Source organism: Chaetomium strumarium, assembly GCF_033439665.1.
Source record: "Chaetomium strumarium strain CBS 333.67 chromosome Unknown B0T15scaffold_6, whole genome shotgun sequence".
In the NCBI taxonomy this organism is placed as follows: domain Eukaryota; kingdom Fungi; phylum Ascomycota; class Sordariomycetes; order Sordariales; family Chaetomiaceae; genus Chaetomium; species Chaetomium strumarium.
In genome coordinates, this window is record NW_026944434.1 from 422,573 (window position 1) to 440,305 (window position 17,733).

Here is a 17,733-nt window from a genome sequence, read left to right on the forward strand (position 1 = left end):
CTAGATCACTGTTGCCCATTCGCGGTTGCCAGGCTGGGCCAGCTTGGCCCTGCTGAAGCCATCCAAGGTTGTAACTACTACGCCCAGGCAGATCATGCCCATTATAAACCCAGTCTCGTCAAAGTTATAGATATCATCATCCACGATGCCATACTTGGCCTTAGTGTTTTGTACGAGCGCAAACTACTCCCCGATAATCCTTAGATCCTCACACTTAGCCCTTTAGTAATTATATCGATGGGTATAACGCATATAGAGCTCTACCTGGCGTTTAATAAACCGATGCGCCCAGAGCTTGCCGATAGGGGGCGCACTGCGTTCGCATAGTAGATGGTTAGCTATATCTTCCACACCACTTAGTCTAGGTGAGAATACGCATGCAGATAGCTCAATTATATACTGAACTATCGCCTTCTCTTCTAGATTGGTGAGCTTACGCGAGTTGGCTGGAAGATCGCGTTATGTAGGCCAGCTGGCGCGTCGGTTAGAGAGAGTCATAGCTAGTACGTTATAGAGCTTGGCTGCAGCTCGGAGGCTTAGATTTTCGTCATTTTGAAGGGCTTCTAATGCTAAGGTTACTCTAGCTTCCTTTGAAGTAGAGGGTATATTGGGTTATTGAGAAAATCAGTGTTAAGTGTAGAGGTGGCATGTCGTATAGGGAAGTATATGACCCGTTAATATGTACGACTCGCTGATAATGTACGTTAGAATGTCTCTAGTTTATATGTGTGGACCTCCTTCTTAGAGTGTGTCTCTACGATAGGGGTATTACTCTCACCAGCTGTTATTTTCAAGGGTAAGAATATTTAATAACAGTAGTTTCCTATCGCTAGGGACGAACTAAAGGACTGGCTATTTACTGCAACTGAAAAAGGCTAGGCAAATAGGGTGATTACGTTAGAATAACGTGATTTATAAGCGAGTGTTACATATAAGCGAGTGTTATAGCCCTCACTATAACGCGTCCTCCTTGCATATAACATCATTCTTTTCTACAACCTAATATAGCTTCTACTTCCAAGGAAGCAAGGGTAATCTTGGCCCTCGAGGCTATTCGAAATAACAAAAGTTTAAGCCTTCGAGCCGCAGCTAAGCTCTACGACGTAACGCGATTGTACGGCCAATTTGAAGAAGCTCACTTGTTACGAACTAACTATATAACCCAACCTGGTGGGGCCATGTAGGTGATGAGGTTACCAATCAGAAAGCACAAGGCAGCAGGATGCCCCACATGGACGCTGATGGACGACAGCGTCCAGGAACGTCCGTATGGACGCCCGAGGACGCTGGCGAGTACCAGCGACCATGGACGCCCGAGGACGACGGCGAGCGCGGGCGTCTATAGAAAAATAGCTAGTATAGAGTCATTCGTTAGGGAGGGCTCTAGGAGTCCTCCAGTGAGCAATTCAAGCAATAGTCCTTACCTATTGTGCAGACATTGCGACAAGCATTGTTGTGAACCTTTTGGCTTCACCGAGACCTACAGTCCGACCAGCAGTACCTTCGACCGGCGAACCCTTTCAGAGGCAGGACTGCCTGTGGTTTCGTCACATCACTGAATCCGAAGAGCAGGCTATTGTTCAGTATATTATTGAGCTAGTTAGTTGCACGTGCATTTCTACCCAGACTGCAGGGTGTAGAAGATATGGCCAACCAACTACTACGTCTACGCGATAAGCTCCCTGTTGGGAAGCTCTAGGCCTATAACTTTGTCAAACGCCAGCCAGAGCTCAAGATACGTTTTGTTCGTCGGTACGATTACCAGAGGGCCAAGTGCGAGGATCCAAAGGTTATTGGCGAGTGGTTTACACTTATATAGAACGTCAAGGCCAAGTACGGTATTGTCGACGACGATATCTATAACTTTGACGAGACTGGGTTTATAATAGGTATCATCTATGCTAGTATAGTAGTTACAACCTCCGACGGCTATAGTAAGGCAAAGCTAGCCCAGCCCAGCAATCGCGAGTGGGCAACGGTAATCCAGGGAGTCAATGCTCTTGGCTGGGCTATCCCTCCGTTCATTATCTTGGCTGGGCAGTACCATCTAAGTAGCTAGTATACTAAGGCCGGCCTTCCACTTATCTAGCGGATCGCAACTACCAACAACGGCTAGACTATCAATGAAGTAGGCCTTAATTGGATCAAGCACTTCGACTACTATATAAAGTCCCGTATAAAGGGCACCTACCGGATATTGATCCTTGACGGCTACGAGAGCTACCACTCGACCAAACTCGAATGCTATTGCCAGGACAACAATATCAAGACACTCTATATGCCCGTACACTCGTCCTATAAGTGCCAGCCACTCGACGTTAGCTGTTTCGGACCACTGAAGCGGGCATATGGTCGCCAAATCGAGGATCTGATCCAGGCAAATATTAACTACGTTAGCAAGCTCGACTTCCTCTACGCCTTTCGCGAAGCTTTTTTTGCCTCTATAACAGAGAGCAATATACAGGGTGGCTTTATAGGAGCCGGCCTAGTACCGTACAACCCAGACCAAGTACTCTCTCAACTGGATATTCGACTTTGTACGCCAACGCCCCCAACCTCACGGCCCGGCACTATACAACCTTGGGTCTTCCAGACGCCATACAACCCTCAAGAAGCCAACGTACAGTCAACAGCTATTAAGACCCGTATTACCAACCACCAAAACAGCTCCCCGACCTCAATATTGACTATAGTAGACCAACTGGCCAAGAGTACAATGGCCGTAATGCACTGGATGGCCCTCCTTGAGTCAGAGGTCTCTTCGCTCCGTAAGGCCAACGAAGTACTAAGCAAGCGCCGGAGAGCTAAAAGAACACGTGTGCAGCTTGGAGGATCAATTACTATACAGGCTGCGCAGGATGTACTAGCCTAGAAGGCTGTGGGTGGGGAGGCAGTTGAAGGAATACAGTTGGGTGGTAGTGGTACAGGGGGGGTCCGTACAGGTGTTCGGTGCTGTAGTGTGTGTGGCAAGCCTGGCCATAATGCCCGTACCTGCCAGGAGGCTGCAGAATCGTCTGATTCAGCTATTTCTGATGTAATTGTAGTTGGTTGATCCTGTTGTTGTTGTATTTTGGAGGATAGTTGTGGTAGGGGTAGTGGGGACTGTAACACTTGCTTATATGTAACACTCGTTTATAAATCACGTTAGCTGCAACGGGTCTTTATTACCCGGACCCAGCCGCATGATCCTCCCAAGAAGCATCCGTTGATACTGGACGGCCACGATAGCCATACAAGCACTGAGTTTATGTGGGAGTGCTTCAGCAACAATATCCAACTACTCTTTTTACCAGCCCATACCTCCCATGTTCTCCAGCCGTTGGATTTATCAGTGTTCTCTCCCCTCAAGCACACCTACCGCAAGCTCCTCAACCAGTTAACCAGCTGGTCAGAAACTACGGCATTAGGCAAGCAGTTGATGTTGCGGTGCCTCGTCAAGGCTCGCAGGGAGGCAATTACAGCTCATAATATCAAAGCTGGGTGGAAGGCATCCGGGTTGTGGCCTCTTAGTATGGCGAAACCACTGATGAGCCCTCTTTTGTTGGAAAATTCGAACCAGGCGCTTGGAAAAGACGATCCACTACTACTACCATAGACCCCGGCATCTAGGCTACCTAGCCAGACCACAACTATGGCTCAGGAGGTCGAATTCCAGACACCACGCAAGAAAGTAGACCTTCGCGGTCACCTAACCAACCTGGCTATCCGGCGGCAAGATCTTTCTACACGACGGCTTTTATTCAGGAAGGTTGAGAAGGCATTTGACGAGAAGGACTTCCAATTGGCTCAATTGCAACAGGAAAACGAGGCTCTGAAGGTTCAGTTAGAGGCAGCCCGGCCGTCGAGAAGAAAGAGGGTGGTCCCGGATCCGAACAAGCAGTTCGCTTCCATTGAACAGGTCCACCGGGCTCAAATTGAGGCTGGCCGTATTGAAGAGTCTGGCATTGAAGAGAGCAGGCAAAAAACCCCGAATCAGATGCTTCCTGTATTGTGGTGTGTTGAACAGACTGTAATAGATGGTGTTGAAGAAGATGGGTGGTTTAGACGCCAAGACTTACAAAGTGGGCGGAATGGGGGGTGGTCGACTTATAGCAAAAAGCTGGGGAAGGTGGAGTTGCTGGAGCTCCTGTTTGTGGGTCTGCGCAAGCGACATCTCGGTCGTCCCCGTCCAGGCGAGCCAGGTTTCTTCTCTCTCGTAGAGTTTGACAGCATTCCGTTTCAAGAGTGCATATGGAAAGGCTCACATGAAGCCAGGCATCGATGTTCAAGCGGGGCAATGGTGAACATCTCTTATGAAGTCCTCGCGCTCGCATGGCGAAGCCCTGCCGCAGATCCTTTTCCGGGGCTTACTCCGCACGAGACCCCAAAATGGTCAAACACCGGCCCGTTAGGGTGCATACCAGGTGTTAGGACATCTGCCGAGGGCACAACGCAATGAAACTCTGTCTACGCAGGATATATTTCCCGGAGGATGAGGGCAGCAGTGCGTCGTCATGATACTTCAAGTGGGCTCCGACGCGTCGATCCGGGTTCCAAGTCGCGCCAGTCCTTCCAGAACGTCCAACGACTTGAAGTAAAAACCGCTCATTTTCCAACGTCAAGACGCATTGGGACGAGATCCATCTTGATCAAATACCGGCATCCCCTTGACGCTGATATCCAATCCACGAACCCCTCGAGCTACACCAACATGGAGCAAGAATTGGCCGAACTCAAGAAGCAGGTACAGGCTCTCCAGAAGGAAGTATCACGAGTGTCAGGTAGGTGCCCCCTCACCCGCGATTGGTGGCAACGTCTCTAAAACAATGCAGATGAGGCCGAGGTCCGCAAGACACACTTCAAGTAAGTCGATAAGCAATGGCACGACCTATAAAGCTCCCTGACCTTGCTATAGATATGGATATTATCTAGATAAATGTCTCTACAACGAGGTCTGCATCTCCCGATTCCGGAGCTTCAACCTGGGCTGACCAATGTCTCCCTGACAGGTGGTCGATATGTTTGCGGACCACCCGGATGCCTACGTCGAGTTCCTCGGGTCGCGATACCGCGGCAAGGAAGGCATCAGGCGCCTCTACCAGGGCCGGTTCCAGCAGACGTTCGTCAAGGGCCGCAACGGGCCCGTCTACGGCTGGCTGCTGGACCACATCATGATGCAGGACGTGGTCGACGTGGACGCGACAGGCACGCACGCGTGGTGCCGCATGCGGGCGCTCATGCAGGCGGGCACGCACCAGAGCATCGAGGAGTACTACCCGCGCGGGCACCGGCAGTGGTGGGAGGGCGGCCTGTACGAGAACGAGTACATCAAGGAGAACGGGGTGTGGAAGCTGTTCCGCTACCGCTACTTCCCCTTCTGGCACGCCGACTTCGAGAAGGGCTGGAGTCACACCAAGAAGAACTACGTGCCCTGGCCGACCACCACCTACCCGGAGGATCCGCTGGGGCCGGACGAGATCTTTGAGCAGAAGATGCTGTGGCCAGACACGCGTGTCGTGCCCTTCCACTACCCCCACCCCGTCACGGGCAAGCCGACGGCGCCGGATGATATGCGCGCCCCGGCATACGGTGCCGACGTCAGCACCAGCGATCCCCCGCTCACGCTGGCCCTGCCCGAGGGCCAGAGCAGGCCGGGCGCAAGCGACAGGGAGGCGAATCCCGGGGAGAAGGTGCTCCCGGAACTGGTTCAGAACAAGATAGAGTAGCTTGTCTGGAAAGGCGAGGGCCAGGGGGTTCATAGTGCGACAGCAATAGCACTACAAAGGCGGGCAATGGACAGTCTACCTATCTATGGTAGCTATGCAATCACCAATCCCTGATCAAGCAGCCAAACACGGGTATTTACATGTGACGTGCGCTACACTCTTCGTGCGTATGGTATTTCTGCGCTGAGGGTCAGTCTCTAAGTCCCAACTGCCTGTTGCTGTTTTGTCACTTCAGCATCCCATCAAGATGTTACGACCCCCGGCATGGCTCGTTCTCTTGACTCGTTGGTTATTCCAGACGTAGTTCCCTGCCCAATCCCCCACCATCTAAGGAACTTACCTGACTGCCGAGAGTTGGAGAAAATGTCACGTCGTTCTATCCCACTTCCCGCCCCCGCACAAACTGATCCGGCTCAACATACTACCCCAGTGATCCAGCGAAGACACATCAACTCCGCCAAGTGATGTGCCAATGGGGTGTTTAGCATAGCAAATCCACCGCCATGCTTCGGCCCGCATCCGATTATCCGAATCCACACTGCCGGCCGGATCTGCGGGGCCTCGTGGAGGGGCGCTCGAGTAGCCACATGGTTCGGTAGATGTTTCCGAGGGGCGGAAGATTTCACCTCGGTCACTGAGCCTGCTGCAATCTAATTAGGGTAAGTAGAGTAGTACTTAGCCCAACGATTCAACCTCCCGCACGAGCGACGCAAACCATCACAACTTTCGACACCCGTGCCGTCCTTCACAGTCTCATACACACAAACCGACTAACTCACCCACAACCACCCAGCCATACCATGGCGCACATCCACGACCTCGCCGGCGAGGTAGACCTCCCATCCAACTACGCGTCCGGCCGCCTAGCAGACCCATCCCAGGTCCGCTTCCCACGCACTCCCGTCTTCTCCTCCATGAACAAACCATCCCGCTTCGAGGGGGACGTCTACGACCTCGAGGTGACGGGGACCATCCCGCGGGACATCGACGGCACCTTCTTCCGCGTGCAGCCGGACCACCGCTTCCCGCCGCTCTTCGAAGACGACATCCACTTCAACGGCGACGGGTCGGTGACGGCCATCCGCATCTCGGGCGGCCACGCCGACCTCAAGCAGCGCTACGTGCGGACGGACCGGTATGCGCACGAGACGCGCGCGCGGCGCAGTCTGTTTGGCCGGTACCGCAACCCCTGGACGGACAACGAGAGCGTGAAGGGGGTGATCCGCACGGCGAGCAATACCAATGTCGTGTTCTGGAGGGGCGTGCTGCTGGCGATGAAGGAGGACGGCCCGCCGTTTGCGATGGATCCCATGAGTCTTGAGACGCTGGGGCGGTATGACTTTGAGGGGCAGATTCTCAGTCCCACGTTTACGGCGCACCCGAAGCTGGATCCCGAGACCGGGGAGATGGTGTGTTTTGCGTACGAGTGCGGCGGGGACGGGGCGGATTGCAGCGTGGATGTCGCCGTGTGGACGATTGACCGCGACGGGAGGAAGACGGAGGAGTGCTGGTACAAGGCCCCATTTGCGGGCATGATCCATGACTGTGGGATTAGTGAGAACTATGTCGTGCTGGCGCTCACGCCGATCAAGATGAATCTCGAGAGGATGAAGAAGGGCGGGAACAAGTTTGCGTGGGATCCGAATGAGGATCAGTGGTACGCCGTCGTGCCGAGGCGGGGCGCGAGGAGTGAGGATATCACCTGGTTCAGGGCTGACAATGGTAAGTGGCAGTGGTCTAGAACGAGCGGAGTCCTGGGGAAGGCGAGCTGACGGTAGTTGATGCGGTGCTTAGGTTTCCATGGCCATGTTGCGGGATGCTACGAGCTGCCTTCGGGTGAGGTGGTCTTTGACCTGACCGTTGCCGACGGCAACGTCTTCTTCTTCTTCCCTCCAGACGACAATATCACCCCTCCTGACGGCCTGGCCAAGCGCAACCGGCTTTCGTCGCCCACGGTCCGCTGGGTGTTTGATCCCAAGGCGAAGAAGTCGGCCATCCGGACTGCGGAGGCCGGCGACGCGGACGTCTGGGTGGCAGACGAGCGGGTGAAGCCGGCGCTGACGTGGCTGACCAACGGCGAGTTCTCTCGCATCGATGACAGGTATACCACCAAGCCGTACCGGCATTTCTGGCAAGCCGTGGTCGACGGGACGAAGCCATACGACTTCCAGAAGTGCGGTCCTCCGGCCGGCGGGCTGTTCAACTGCCTGGGCCACTACACCTGGTCTCAGGAGCACTATCATACTGCTGAGTCCGCGCAGGGCGGCCAGAATGGCACCAACGGGGGGAGTGAACAGAAGGGAAAGTTTGGGCTCGAGGATGTGTACTTCGCTGGGCCGACCATGACCTTCCAGGAACCAACCTTCATTCCGCGCGAGGGCGGCGCCGAGGGCGAAGGCTATCTGATCGCGCTGCTGAACCATCTCGACCAACTGCGCAACGACGTGGTCATCTTTGACGCGCAGCACCTGAGCAAGGGCCCGCTGGCCGTGGTCCACCTGCCGCTGAAGCTCAAGTTGGGCTTGCACGGCAACTGGGTCGACCACCGAGATATCGAGGCCTGGCAGCAGCGGAGGGCGGAGGGTGGGGATGTTGGGCCGGTGCAGGTTGCGAAGGAGCCGCTGCCGTGGCAGAAGAAGCTGGCGGAGCAGGGCGAGGCTGGGGGAAGGGACACGCAGTGACCCGTTGCCTGCTGCGCACCAGCTCTCTGGATACCTTACGTAGAGAAAGGATACGGGGCAGAGCGCGTAAAAGACGAGTGTAATCCAATGTGGTACCCGGTCCTTGCCAAAGACGTTGAACATCTCCGTCATCTCCATGTAACGATTGCCCGAGTCAGTGAGAAAAAGGGTCCTTTACAACCGACATCGCTGTAAGCCGCTATAGATACGGCTAGTTACTACCAGTAAGTTGTAAGAACCGGAAGACGGTGTCTTAATCTTACGTTCTCCCTTTCTCTCTTTTTCTGTTTTCTATTCTTTCTCTCCTATCTTTGTTCTTAACTCCACTTTCTTATTGTGCAAACCATTGAACTTTGGGGTGCGACCCTTTTCGACATGTGAGGTTGCCATCTCATGGTGCGGTCGCAGCCAATCGTACATGCACAGGAGTTACGTCTCCAATGCCCGAAGTTGCGGCGGGTAAGGCAGATGCAGAAGGCTGTTCACCGACGATGATCACGTTCAGCACATCAACCTTGAACCAGTCACAAAGTCCCTTGAGAGTTAATAAGGATGCCTTCACGGAAACGCGGCAAGATTAGGTATTATCCCCTCCAGCGGCTCCGGGCTTGGTGCTGGAAATGGTATTCCCCGACTTCCCTCGGGCGCATCATGCAAGCCCGCCCCGCTCTTGATCCTTCAGCTGGACGCGATGGACGGACACGCTGACAAGAGCAGCCGCAAAATGCTGACAAGCGTCACCTAACTGGCCCGTTTCTCCACTAGCCGCAGTCAGAGGCGATCATTTCTGCGGCAGAGCGTCTGCAATGTCACCCTTCTTCGGGCGCAGGGGTTCCTCGAAACCACAGCCCCCCCTCTCGGCCCCGAGAACGCCACATCACGATGCACCACCCGCGGGCTCAGCCGCAGTCCCTGGTCCCGGTCGCCAACCATTATTTGCCCGGTTGCCAAGGCCAGTTATAAACGTGCCATCCCCGCTCTCGAGCGGAGGCTTGAATCTTGCGTGCGCAACAACGACCAAGTACTAGTATGGCCCAAAGCAATAATACCCAAGCAGCGGTCCCCGCAGTCGACCAGGAAGATGGCCCCATCGCGACGGCGGCCCTGGTGCTGGCCGCCGCGGCGCTTGTGGTCTCTCTCGCTCAGGCCCTGCTGCAGTATCTCAGCTCGAGCGAGGGCCGTGGGAAGTGCACCTACGAAGCGATAGACGCGTCGGCCAAGAGCACCAAGTTGGGTTGGAACTGGACCTTCTGGAAGCTGCGCGTCTACTACCCGGTGCTCAACATCTCCTTCTCGTCCGTCATGCGGGCGGCAGTCGAGCAGTCCAACTACCACATCGACGCGCACAAGTCGCCGATCAGTCGCCTGACCAAGGAAAAGAAGGACGACAGGGCGCTATGGGGCTTCACGGTCCTCGAGGAGACCGAGACCGACACCTCGTTCTTTACCGTCTCGTGGGTCTAAGCCGTGCCATACCGCGCCGTGTCTGTGAAGGCCGCTTACTCACCATCGATCCAGGGACGGATATACCACACTCGTCGACGATACAGAGCCCGTGACGAGCAAGGACCTCACGTGGACCGAGACGGCCCAGCTCGTCTGGTGGAAGCTCACGCACAGCTCCGGTCCGGTGAACCGACCGCGGGCCTCGTGGGCGCAGATGCTCATGGCATTCGGCATCCGAGACACGCGGTCGCTGGTGTACAAGCACGCCGACGCCGACATCATCCCGGCCTCCGTGGACGCGCCCATCCAGCGCGTCAAGCTGTTCGACCTCGGCATGTTGGCGCTCTACCTCGGCTTCAAGAAGGTCACGGTCAACGCGAAGGAGCGCCACTTCGAGGCCGTGGGCGACTTCGGCACCATCACGACGCTCAAGACCAACGAGCTCGGCAAGGTGCTGCACTTTGAGGGCGACATCCTGGCCATCTTCGCCCAGATCTCGAAGGGCTCCATCAGCGCCTACAACGACTTCGTGCTCGGCAAGTTCTCCTTTGCGCCGGGCATCTCCATGAACGGCATCATCTGCCCCCTCCACCTCTTGCTGGATGTCACGAGCCACGACTGGGACGGGGAGCGGTTCAGGGAGAAACAGCGGCAGTACCTGTCCATGGCCCAAGCCGAGGAGGGGTTGGCGAAGGGCCAGGTCGCTGCGGAGGCGTCTCTCTTCGAGATGCTCTACCGAAACCCGAACCTGCCATCGTTGCAGGACGGAGACGAATCGGAGTCCGAGCCGGGCAACCGTGTCTCACAGCATGTGCTATTTGCCGATGCCAGTGTAAGCGCCGCACCCCCAATAATAATTATCCCTTGTATCCCATGCCGAGCTGCTGACAAGCTAGAGCAGTCCGAAGACTCGTTCCGACCGAAGATGCTACAAAAGACCACGACTGGGCTGAGCGCGCGACACCTCAGCGCTCTGGTCCGGGACGATGATGAGGGCATCAATGTAGGGAGACCTCCCGGGAAAATAAAACCGGCCAATCTTCACACTGATAGCAAATACTTACTCTTGCTAGTACCATGACTTGACCCTGGCCATCGACCACTGGAACAAGGCGACGGGCCTGCAGCTGCCGACCATCATCCCAGCGGCGTCGCTCTGCCTGCTGACGGGCTGCGAGACGGGCTTCCCGTCGTCGGTGCTGATCGAGCCGATCATGCCGTGGCTGGTGGCGCTGGCCGACCAGGTGCGGCGGGCCAGCGAGCCGCTCACGTACGTGTCGGCCCGGACGACCACCAACTTCAAGACCAACTCGCTCATGTTCGTGCGCTCGCGCGACGCCTTCTGGTACTCGTTCAACTACGTCGGCATGGAGAGCCGCCTGTGGCAGTGGGGCTGGCTGCTGCACGACACGCGCGAGATCTACGACTGTCTGAGCGTCGAGGAGCAGAACGACCTCGTTCTCCGCGACGGGGAAGGTAAATACACGGGCGACGTGCAGCCCGTCATCCTGACCGAGTGCTACGCCCTGCTGCAGCAGTTCAACCCGCGCGAGTGGGCGGCCAAGATCGAGAGGGTCGTGACCATGCAGATCCTCAAGTTCCGGCCGCATAACATGCTCTGGACGCAGGTTCTGCTGCTGGATGTCGCCATCCATTTTCTGGTTAGGGGCGGTTTCCACGAGGGGTCCACGGTACATTACAACCTGTGGGAGCCCTCCGTCGTGGCCGTTTTCAACGCCGTCGTGAATGTCTGGGACCCGACGGCCGAGGAGCGAGCGGCGGCGAACTGGGACAGTGGCTCGGACGACGACGCGAGTTCGACGCGCAGCTCCAGGCGCTCCGTGGTGCCGCCCCCGCCCAGGGCGTCCAAACCGAATCAGGACCATGTCGAGACCCTGAAGGAGCATGCGACGCCGCTGGTGGAGGCGTTTGGGATACCGGAGCCGGGGGCAGGTGATGGCATCGCACCTACTACTACGAATAGTACTAGCAGTCCGTTTGAGGACTCGGGGGCACCACCGCCGGATGCGCAGGCAGGCACAGGCACAGGCACAGACACAAACGATGCCCCGCCTCCACCTCCGGCAATGGCCGAGGCTGAGGTACCGATACCCAACCCCACGACGAAGAAGCCGGTCATGAGCCGGACGCACAGTTCCTCGCTCGACGTCGAGTGGGATCTGGCCGGCAGTCTGCGGAAGCAGGTGCATCTGTTCTCCGGTCTGGAACCCGAGCAGCGAGAGGCAAAGGTGCAGAAGCTGGCCATTCTGCTGCAGCTTCGGGCGCTGTTTGTGATTGCCCTGTTCATCCTGATGCCGGACTCGAGCGACGTGTACCTGGCGGACGGAGAGAGGGTGGAGATGCCTATGATATGAGATGCTTATCATGAGGGGAATGATGGATGCATGATGGAGGGAGGACTCGATGTTGTACTGTACGTTTAGGATACCCGTGCTGATTTTTTGAATTATTCGTTTCTGTTTCCCCATCGCAATTCTCTTTGCCTTTTCACTTTTCACCGCGATCGCTCACCACATCGCCAAGTCCGTTGATCCTACCAGACCTCAGCCCCCCAATCTGCGCTGCGGCACTGCCACAGTATTAGCGGGGAGGTAACCCGGCATGCAGAATGGGTGCCTAACGGGAAGTTTAGCGCTCACCCCAGGAAATAAACACAAAATGAAGAGACTAAACCCATCCGTCCGCCCTCAATACCACACTACTAGTAATACATACTAGTAATCAACAACCAGGCGGTCCAGAACCTTCAGAAACAGCACCACAACAGCGATAGCGATGCCGAGCTCACAGTCCCGCCCGCGCGCCGACTCGCTCCCACCGCCGCGCCGCCCCCGGCCCGCATACACTTACACGCCGCTCTCCTCGGGTCGGCACATCCGGCTGATCCAAATCGTCTCCTTCGACGCGGCACGCTCCCAGCTCTATGTCACGCTCACCGAGCACCCGATCTCGGCCGTGGCACATCAGTTCACCGCGCTGTCCTACACGTGGGGCTCGGCCTCGGATCATTTCGACTCACCAGCACCAACTACTAGTAGTACACCAGCCGGGCAACACCCCGCGGTATTAGTAAACGACGACAGGGACTTCGATCTCGAACTAGTCATCCTCCCCCGCTCATCCTTCACCACCTTCCACCGAACCGACGACCTGGCCCCGACCGAAGGGCGCATGATCGACGTGTACACGCCCTCCAACCCGCCAGTCGCCACCCTCCCCGTCCGGGGCAACCTAGCCGGCTTCTTCCGCAGCTACTGCCGCAAGGAATACTACCCAGACGCTCGGATGCGCCGCGACTACTCCACCACCACCGCCACCCGGGGGGAGCAAGAAGAAGTCGTCTGTTGGAGTTTCGCGGTCGTCTCGCGGCTGTGGATCGACGCCGTGTGCATCGACCAGGGCAACGCGGCCGAGAAGGCGTGCCAGATCCCGCTGATGGGCGAGATCTATCACTGCGCGGGCAGGGTGCTGGCGTGGCTTGGGGCGGACGAGAGCTATTTGGGGACGTTTCTGTGGTTTCATCGCGTGGTGTATCCTGCGTTGGTGGTGGTGGTGGCTGCGGAAGGGGAGGGGGAGGGGGACGCGGAGGCGGCCATGGCGAAGTTCAGGGAGAGGAGTGTCATAGATGAGGGGCTCTGGAGGGATGTGCTGGGGATTGAGGCGCCTCTTCCTGTTGGTGGGAGGAGGAGGAGCTGGGCGGCGGCGTGGAGGGAGTATTGGGCGTTTTATCGCACGCGCAGGTATTTCCATCGCGCGTGGATCGTGCAGGAGGTGGCCGTTGCCGGGAGGCTGGAGATGATGGCGGGCCGGAGGGGGGAGGAGCTCAGGTGGGACGACATGTACGGGTTTGCCGAGTTCTTGGTGGAGACGGGATGGTTCACGGAGCTGGATGACCTGGGAGACTCGTGGTTGGAGGGGCTGGGCAGTAACCCCGGCACGGTGAAGGGGTTCGGCATCACGGATATCGGCACGCTGCAGCGGCAACTTAGGAGCAGGTGGTTCGAGAAGACGGGATGGCCCATGTACTGGTGGGAGGTGGTGACGACGGTCAGGAAGCGGGACTGTTTTCTCAAGGAGGACAAGGTGTTCGCCACGGTGGGAACGCTGCAGCAGGTGCTCACGCCCGGCACGCCGCTACCCTTCCCCGTCGACGCGGCCGCCACGCCCCTTCAGGTCTACGTCCACGCCGCCGCTGCCCTGCTCCACCACTGCCCGGAACTGCCCGGCCTCTCCTTCGTCGACCACCAGGACTACTACAGACTGCCCAACCTCCCCTCCTGGGTCCCCGACCTAACCTCGGACAAGTACACCAACCCCATCGGCACCTTCTTCTCCGGCTTCAAAGCCTGCGTGCTGAACCCCGACACCGTCCCCCCACGACACGTCACCCCGGCAGGGGAACTACACCTCCGCGGGATCAAACTGGATACCCTCTCCTTCAAAACGACGCCCTGCGCGCCGCTAAGCACCGACTTCGCCATCGAGGCGCTGTCCTTCCTGGCTACCATGCCCACCTTATACGCGCACGCGAACGGCCGCGACCGGGACGGGGTGCTGACGCCGCTGTTCCGCGAGGCCGCGCTCGTCGACGCGCTCACCTGCTACCAGGCGGCCAACCCGTACCGCGGCGCCGTGGCCGAGACGCAGCGCCTGCTGAAGGGCTGCCGCGCCTGGCTGGTCATGGCGCTCGGGTCCGTGTACAGCGGCTGTCTGATGCGCGAGGGCCAGCCGTGGTATGATGCCGCGACGCTGGCGGAGTATAGGGGAAAGTGGGCTAAGGTCGAGGCGCTGATTCGGGGGATGGGGGCGCGGGCCCTGGTGCCATCCGTGGAGGAGATAAGGGAGTACGGGGAGGAGATGATGAGGGCCAGGGCGGCGGACCGGCCGTGGCTGGAGAGGATCAAGCCGCCGACGGTTTTCAAGTCGCAGATTGGGTCTATGATGTTGATGCGGTGTCTGTTCAGGACGGTGGAGGGGCGGGTGGGTGTGTGCACCCAGACCTGCGAGCCTGGAGACGAGGTGTGGTTCCTGGAGGGCGGGGCGGTGCCCTATGTCCTGAGACCGTGCAAGGAGGAGGGCGGGAAGCAGACATATATGTTCCACGGCGAGTGCTGTGTTGTGGGGGCCATGTATGGTGAGCTGGTGGAGAGTGGACATATCGTACCTGACAAACTGGAAGATGTGGTGATAAGGTAAAATGAGGTGGCACGCTGGGGTCAACGGAAAGCTGTACGGAATATGTAGATCGATATCGAATAATTCCGATACTCTGCAAACTGCAAGCTATGAATGAAGGGAAAAGAACAACCTGAACAAGTTGCAAAAAACATGCAGGGATGGTTGATCACATTCCCGGGCGTCATCAGTGATAGTCTCCGGGCAAACCCATCGTCGGATATACATAGTCTGATGTACGTTATGCCCACTGTGTGGTTCGACTTCCTTCAAGCTTCTTCCCCCTCGCCCTTGCCGCCACCAACCCCCCGCTCGCCAAGTAGGTCATAGTCCCTGAACTGCCTGGCCGGGACCTTCCTCTGGAACAGAATATCCAGCTCCTCAAACGTCCGCCCCCGGCTCTCGGGCAGGCGGAAGTAGCACCACACGCCACAGAGCAGACTGATGCCGCCGAAGAGAAAGCCGGCCTTGCCGCCCCAGTTCGCCTCGTCGGCGTTGAGCAAGTAGGGCATGGCGACCGTCGTGACGATGGTGGCGCCGGCCTGCACGGCCGTGGCGATGGCGATGGTCTTGGTGCGCAGCCGCGTGGCCGACATCTCGGAGATGATGACGAAGCAGATGGGGCCGACCGTCATCTGGTAGACAAACGTCCAGACGTCCATCAGCGTGGCCATGGCCCACACGGCCGCCCGGTTGCCGGTCGGGATGCTGAGGAAGCCGATGACGAAGAGCAAGAGGGTCATGAAGACCATGCCGGCGCAGTAGATGGTCCGTCGACCGAAGCCAAACTACCGCGAATGTCAGCAAGAAGCCGTGACAAGTAGGTAACTTAGCTTTGGATTATAGAGTGGCGTACGTAGTTCATCAAGGGCCATGAGATCACCGTGCCGACGAATCCGAGCGCCGTATTGCCGACGCCCACTGTTACACCCGTTAACTACCAATCCCTTACAGCTCTCACCAGCCTGTCGGATCGTCCCTGGGAAGACTCACTATGAAACGCATCCGAAGAGTCCAGCCCGGCTTGCTCGAAAAAGTAGTTCGCATACCCGATCAGGGGATTGCCTCCAATGACCTGAATCAGATAGACCATGACCGAGATCTCGGTGCGCACCAGGCTCGTGCCCTGGAGGCAGTCTCGGTATGAGCTCATGGCCTCAAGCTCCTGTTCCAGCAGATCCGTCTGCTCGATTCCTAACAGGACTTGGTCGATGTCGGGAGGGTTCGTCGAAGACGAGAGCTTCACGAGGGCCTGACGAGCATCGCTCTTCCGGCCCTGTCGGACCAGCCAGTAGGGGCTTTCCGGAGCAAACGGCAGCCCTGCCAGGATGATGACTGGCCAGAGCCATTGGAGCGCCTGGAGAAGACATAAGTTTAGTTACTGATAAGTTGTGCCTCGTGGCTGGCCGCTGGGCTTTGACTAGTATTAAGCTAGGACATTTAATGAAACTTCTACCACTCACAAACGGCGCCCTGTAAGCCCACTCATCCAACCTGCTCTCCAGGCCCGCGGCGACGCCCTGCGCCACAAACTGGCCGATCACAAAGGCCAGGTTAGTCGACGCCGTCAAGACACCGCGCAACGCCAGCGGACAGATCTCGGACGCATAAGTCGGCGCGATGACGACGTAGAACCCGTAGGCCAGCCCGCCCAGGATCTCTCCCGCGCACAGCATGCCGATACTAGTAGCGAAGAACTGCACAAATACGAAGCCGGCGCTCCACAGACAGCACACGGCCAGCGTCCCGCGGCGGCCGAACCACTCGAGCGGGTACCCGCTGGCCAGCGCCCCCAGGACCTGCCCGATGGGGTTGCCCATGCCGAGCGCCAGCTGCCACTGCGCGCTGAGCTCGTGGTGGTCGTCGTCATTGCTAGTACCAGTACTAGTACTAGTGCTGATGAGACGGCCGTACTTCTGCTGGAAGGCCGGCAGCGCGTAGAAGCTGGTGATGATCTGCGCGTCGTACCCGGCCTGGACCACGGCTAGCGAGAAGAAGAGTCCCCAGAAGGTCGCCCGCGGGTACTGCCGCACCGCTGCCCAGAAGCCGAGCGCGTGCTCGGCCGCCGTGATGGCGCGCGTCGCTTCGATCTCGAGCAGGTCGTCCTGCTTCCGCGCTTTCAGGGTGTGCGAGACGTCGGCGGCGCCTTCCGTCTTTTTGTCTGGGGACGTCATGGTTGTGTCTGGGTCACCGGGATGTCGTGTATCGTGCTCCGTTCTGGTTGCTCTGGCTCCCGGAACCCCGGAGGTCTTAGCTGATGAATCCGGACCTCACCATGGCGCGAATACTACTCGTATTACTGCGCGCGCCCGAGCTGGATGAGCATGGTACAGGAAGGTCAGCCCAACGGTTGACGGGGAAGATAAGAAAGCGGTTATGGCAGAGGTGGGGTTACGTCGCTCAATCTGGAAGGTGCCCGTGTAGTTGGAGATAAGGTAGCGGCCGGGTAAACATTTCCCGGTGTGGCTGTCAGAGAGTCGCGGTTAAATAAGCTCTGGCAAGCTTACTGGTAATAAGTTGAGAGTGACACAAGTGGATGTTACTCCTAACATGCTGTTGACCTGCTTAGCTGTCAATAGCATGTTAGGAGCGGGCCTCCCCTGCTACGTACTTAGTAGTAGTTATGAGATGGTACTGTCTCTGACTGTCTGTCCTGGCTGGCTCTACCACACAGTACCACAGCATTATCACTGACGCTCAGAATG

At 57.4% G+C, this 17,733-nt stretch overlaps 5 protein-coding genes across 5 annotated transcripts; 4 read left to right on the plus strand and 1 right to left on the minus strand.

Moving 5' to 3' along the window:
* Positions 1-4,690: 4,690 nt before the first annotated feature.
* On the plus strand, positions 4,691-5,705 carry B0T15DRAFT_495513 (SnoaL-like domain-containing protein; the record flags this gene model as incomplete). Its single annotated transcript, XM_062867104.1, has 4 exons — positions 4,691-4,760; positions 4,812-4,842; positions 4,895-4,931; positions 4,989-5,705. The coding sequence occupies 4 exons, from the start codon at positions 4,691-4,693 to the stop codon at positions 5,703-5,705; spliced, it is 855 nt and encodes a 284-aa protein (XP_062718726.1).
* Positions 5,706-6,302: 597 nt separating this feature from the next.
* On the plus strand, positions 6,303-8,651 carry B0T15DRAFT_259597 (carotenoid oxygenase). The gene is made up of 3 exons (XM_062863306.1): positions 6,303-6,364; positions 6,499-7,427; positions 7,500-8,651. Exons 2-3 carry the CDS (start codon positions 6,506-6,508, stop codon positions 8,384-8,386), a joined length of 1,809 nt encoding a protein of 602 aa, XP_062718727.1. The 5' UTR covers positions 6,303-6,364; positions 6,499-6,505; the 3' UTR covers positions 8,387-8,651.
* Positions 8,652-8,925: 274 nt separating this feature from the next.
* Positions 8,926-12,336, plus strand: B0T15DRAFT_259650 (uncharacterized protein). The gene is made up of 5 exons (XM_062863307.1): positions 8,926-8,967; positions 9,152-9,840; positions 9,905-10,664; positions 10,725-10,835; positions 10,906-12,336. Exons 2-5 carry the CDS (start codon positions 9,416-9,418, stop codon positions 12,205-12,207), a joined length of 2,598 nt encoding a protein of 865 aa, XP_062718728.1. The 5' UTR covers positions 8,926-8,967; positions 9,152-9,415; the 3' UTR covers positions 12,208-12,336.
* Positions 12,337-13,424: 1,088 nt separating this feature from the next.
* Positions 13,425-15,104, plus strand: B0T15DRAFT_538631 (uncharacterized protein). The gene has a single exon (XM_062869693.1). The coding sequence runs from the start codon at positions 13,448-13,450 to the stop codon at positions 15,047-15,049; it is 1,602 nt and encodes a 533-aa protein (XP_062718729.1). The 5' UTR covers positions 13,425-13,447; the 3' UTR covers positions 15,050-15,104.
* On the minus strand, positions 15,105-17,411 carry B0T15DRAFT_538632 (general substrate transporter). The gene is made up of 4 exons (XM_062869694.1): positions 16,492-17,411; positions 16,022-16,385; positions 15,885-15,949; positions 15,105-15,816 (listed from the first exon to the last, which is right to left on the minus strand). The coding sequence occupies exons 1-4, from the start codon at positions 17,200-17,202 to the stop codon at positions 15,298-15,300; spliced, it is 1,659 nt and encodes a 552-aa protein (XP_062718730.1). The 5' UTR covers positions 17,203-17,411; the 3' UTR covers positions 15,105-15,297.
* Positions 17,412-17,733: the final 322 nt, after the last annotated feature.

What these genes read in the sequence shown, in the direction of transcription:
- B0T15DRAFT_538632 (XM_062869694.1), bottom strand. Translation starts at nt 17,202, where the DNA reads ATGACGTCCCCAGACAAAAAGACGGAAGGCGCCGCCGACGTCTCGCAC. An exon ending in CTCTTCGGATGCGTTTCATA is followed by an intron (nt 15,950 to 16,021) that starts GTGAGTCTTCCC and finishes CGGGTGTAACAG; the next exon opens with TGGGCGTCGGCAATACGGCG. An exon ending in CATGGCCCTTGATGAACTAC is followed by an intron (nt 15,817 to 15,884) that starts GTACGCCACTCT and finishes CATTCGCGGTAG; the next exon opens with TTTGGCTTCGGTCGACGGAC.
- B0T15DRAFT_259597 (XM_062863306.1), top strand. Translation starts at nt 6,506, where the DNA reads ATGGCGCACATCCACGACCTCGCCGGCGAGGTAGACCTCCCATCCAAC. An exon ending in CTGGTTCAGGGCTGACAATG is followed by an intron (nt 7,428 to 7,499) that starts GTAAGTGGCAGT and finishes TGCGGTGCTTAG; the next exon opens with GTTTCCATGGCCATGTTGCG.
- B0T15DRAFT_538631 (XM_062869693.1), top strand. Translation starts at nt 13,448, where the DNA reads ATGGCGAAGTTCAGGGAGAGGAGTGTCATAGATGAGGGGCTCTGGAGG.
- B0T15DRAFT_259650 (XM_062863307.1), top strand. Translation starts at nt 9,416, where the DNA reads ATGGCCCAAAGCAATAATACCCAAGCAGCGGTCCCCGCAGTCGACCAG. An exon ending in ACCTCGTTCTTTACCGTCTC is followed by an intron (nt 9,841 to 9,904) that starts GTGGGTCTAAGC and finishes CCATCGATCCAG; the next exon opens with GGACGGATATACCACACTCG. An exon ending in TGCTATTTGCCGATGCCAGT is followed by an intron (nt 10,665 to 10,724) that starts GTAAGCGCCGCA and finishes GCTGCTGACAAG; the next exon opens with CTAGAGCAGTCCGAAGACTC.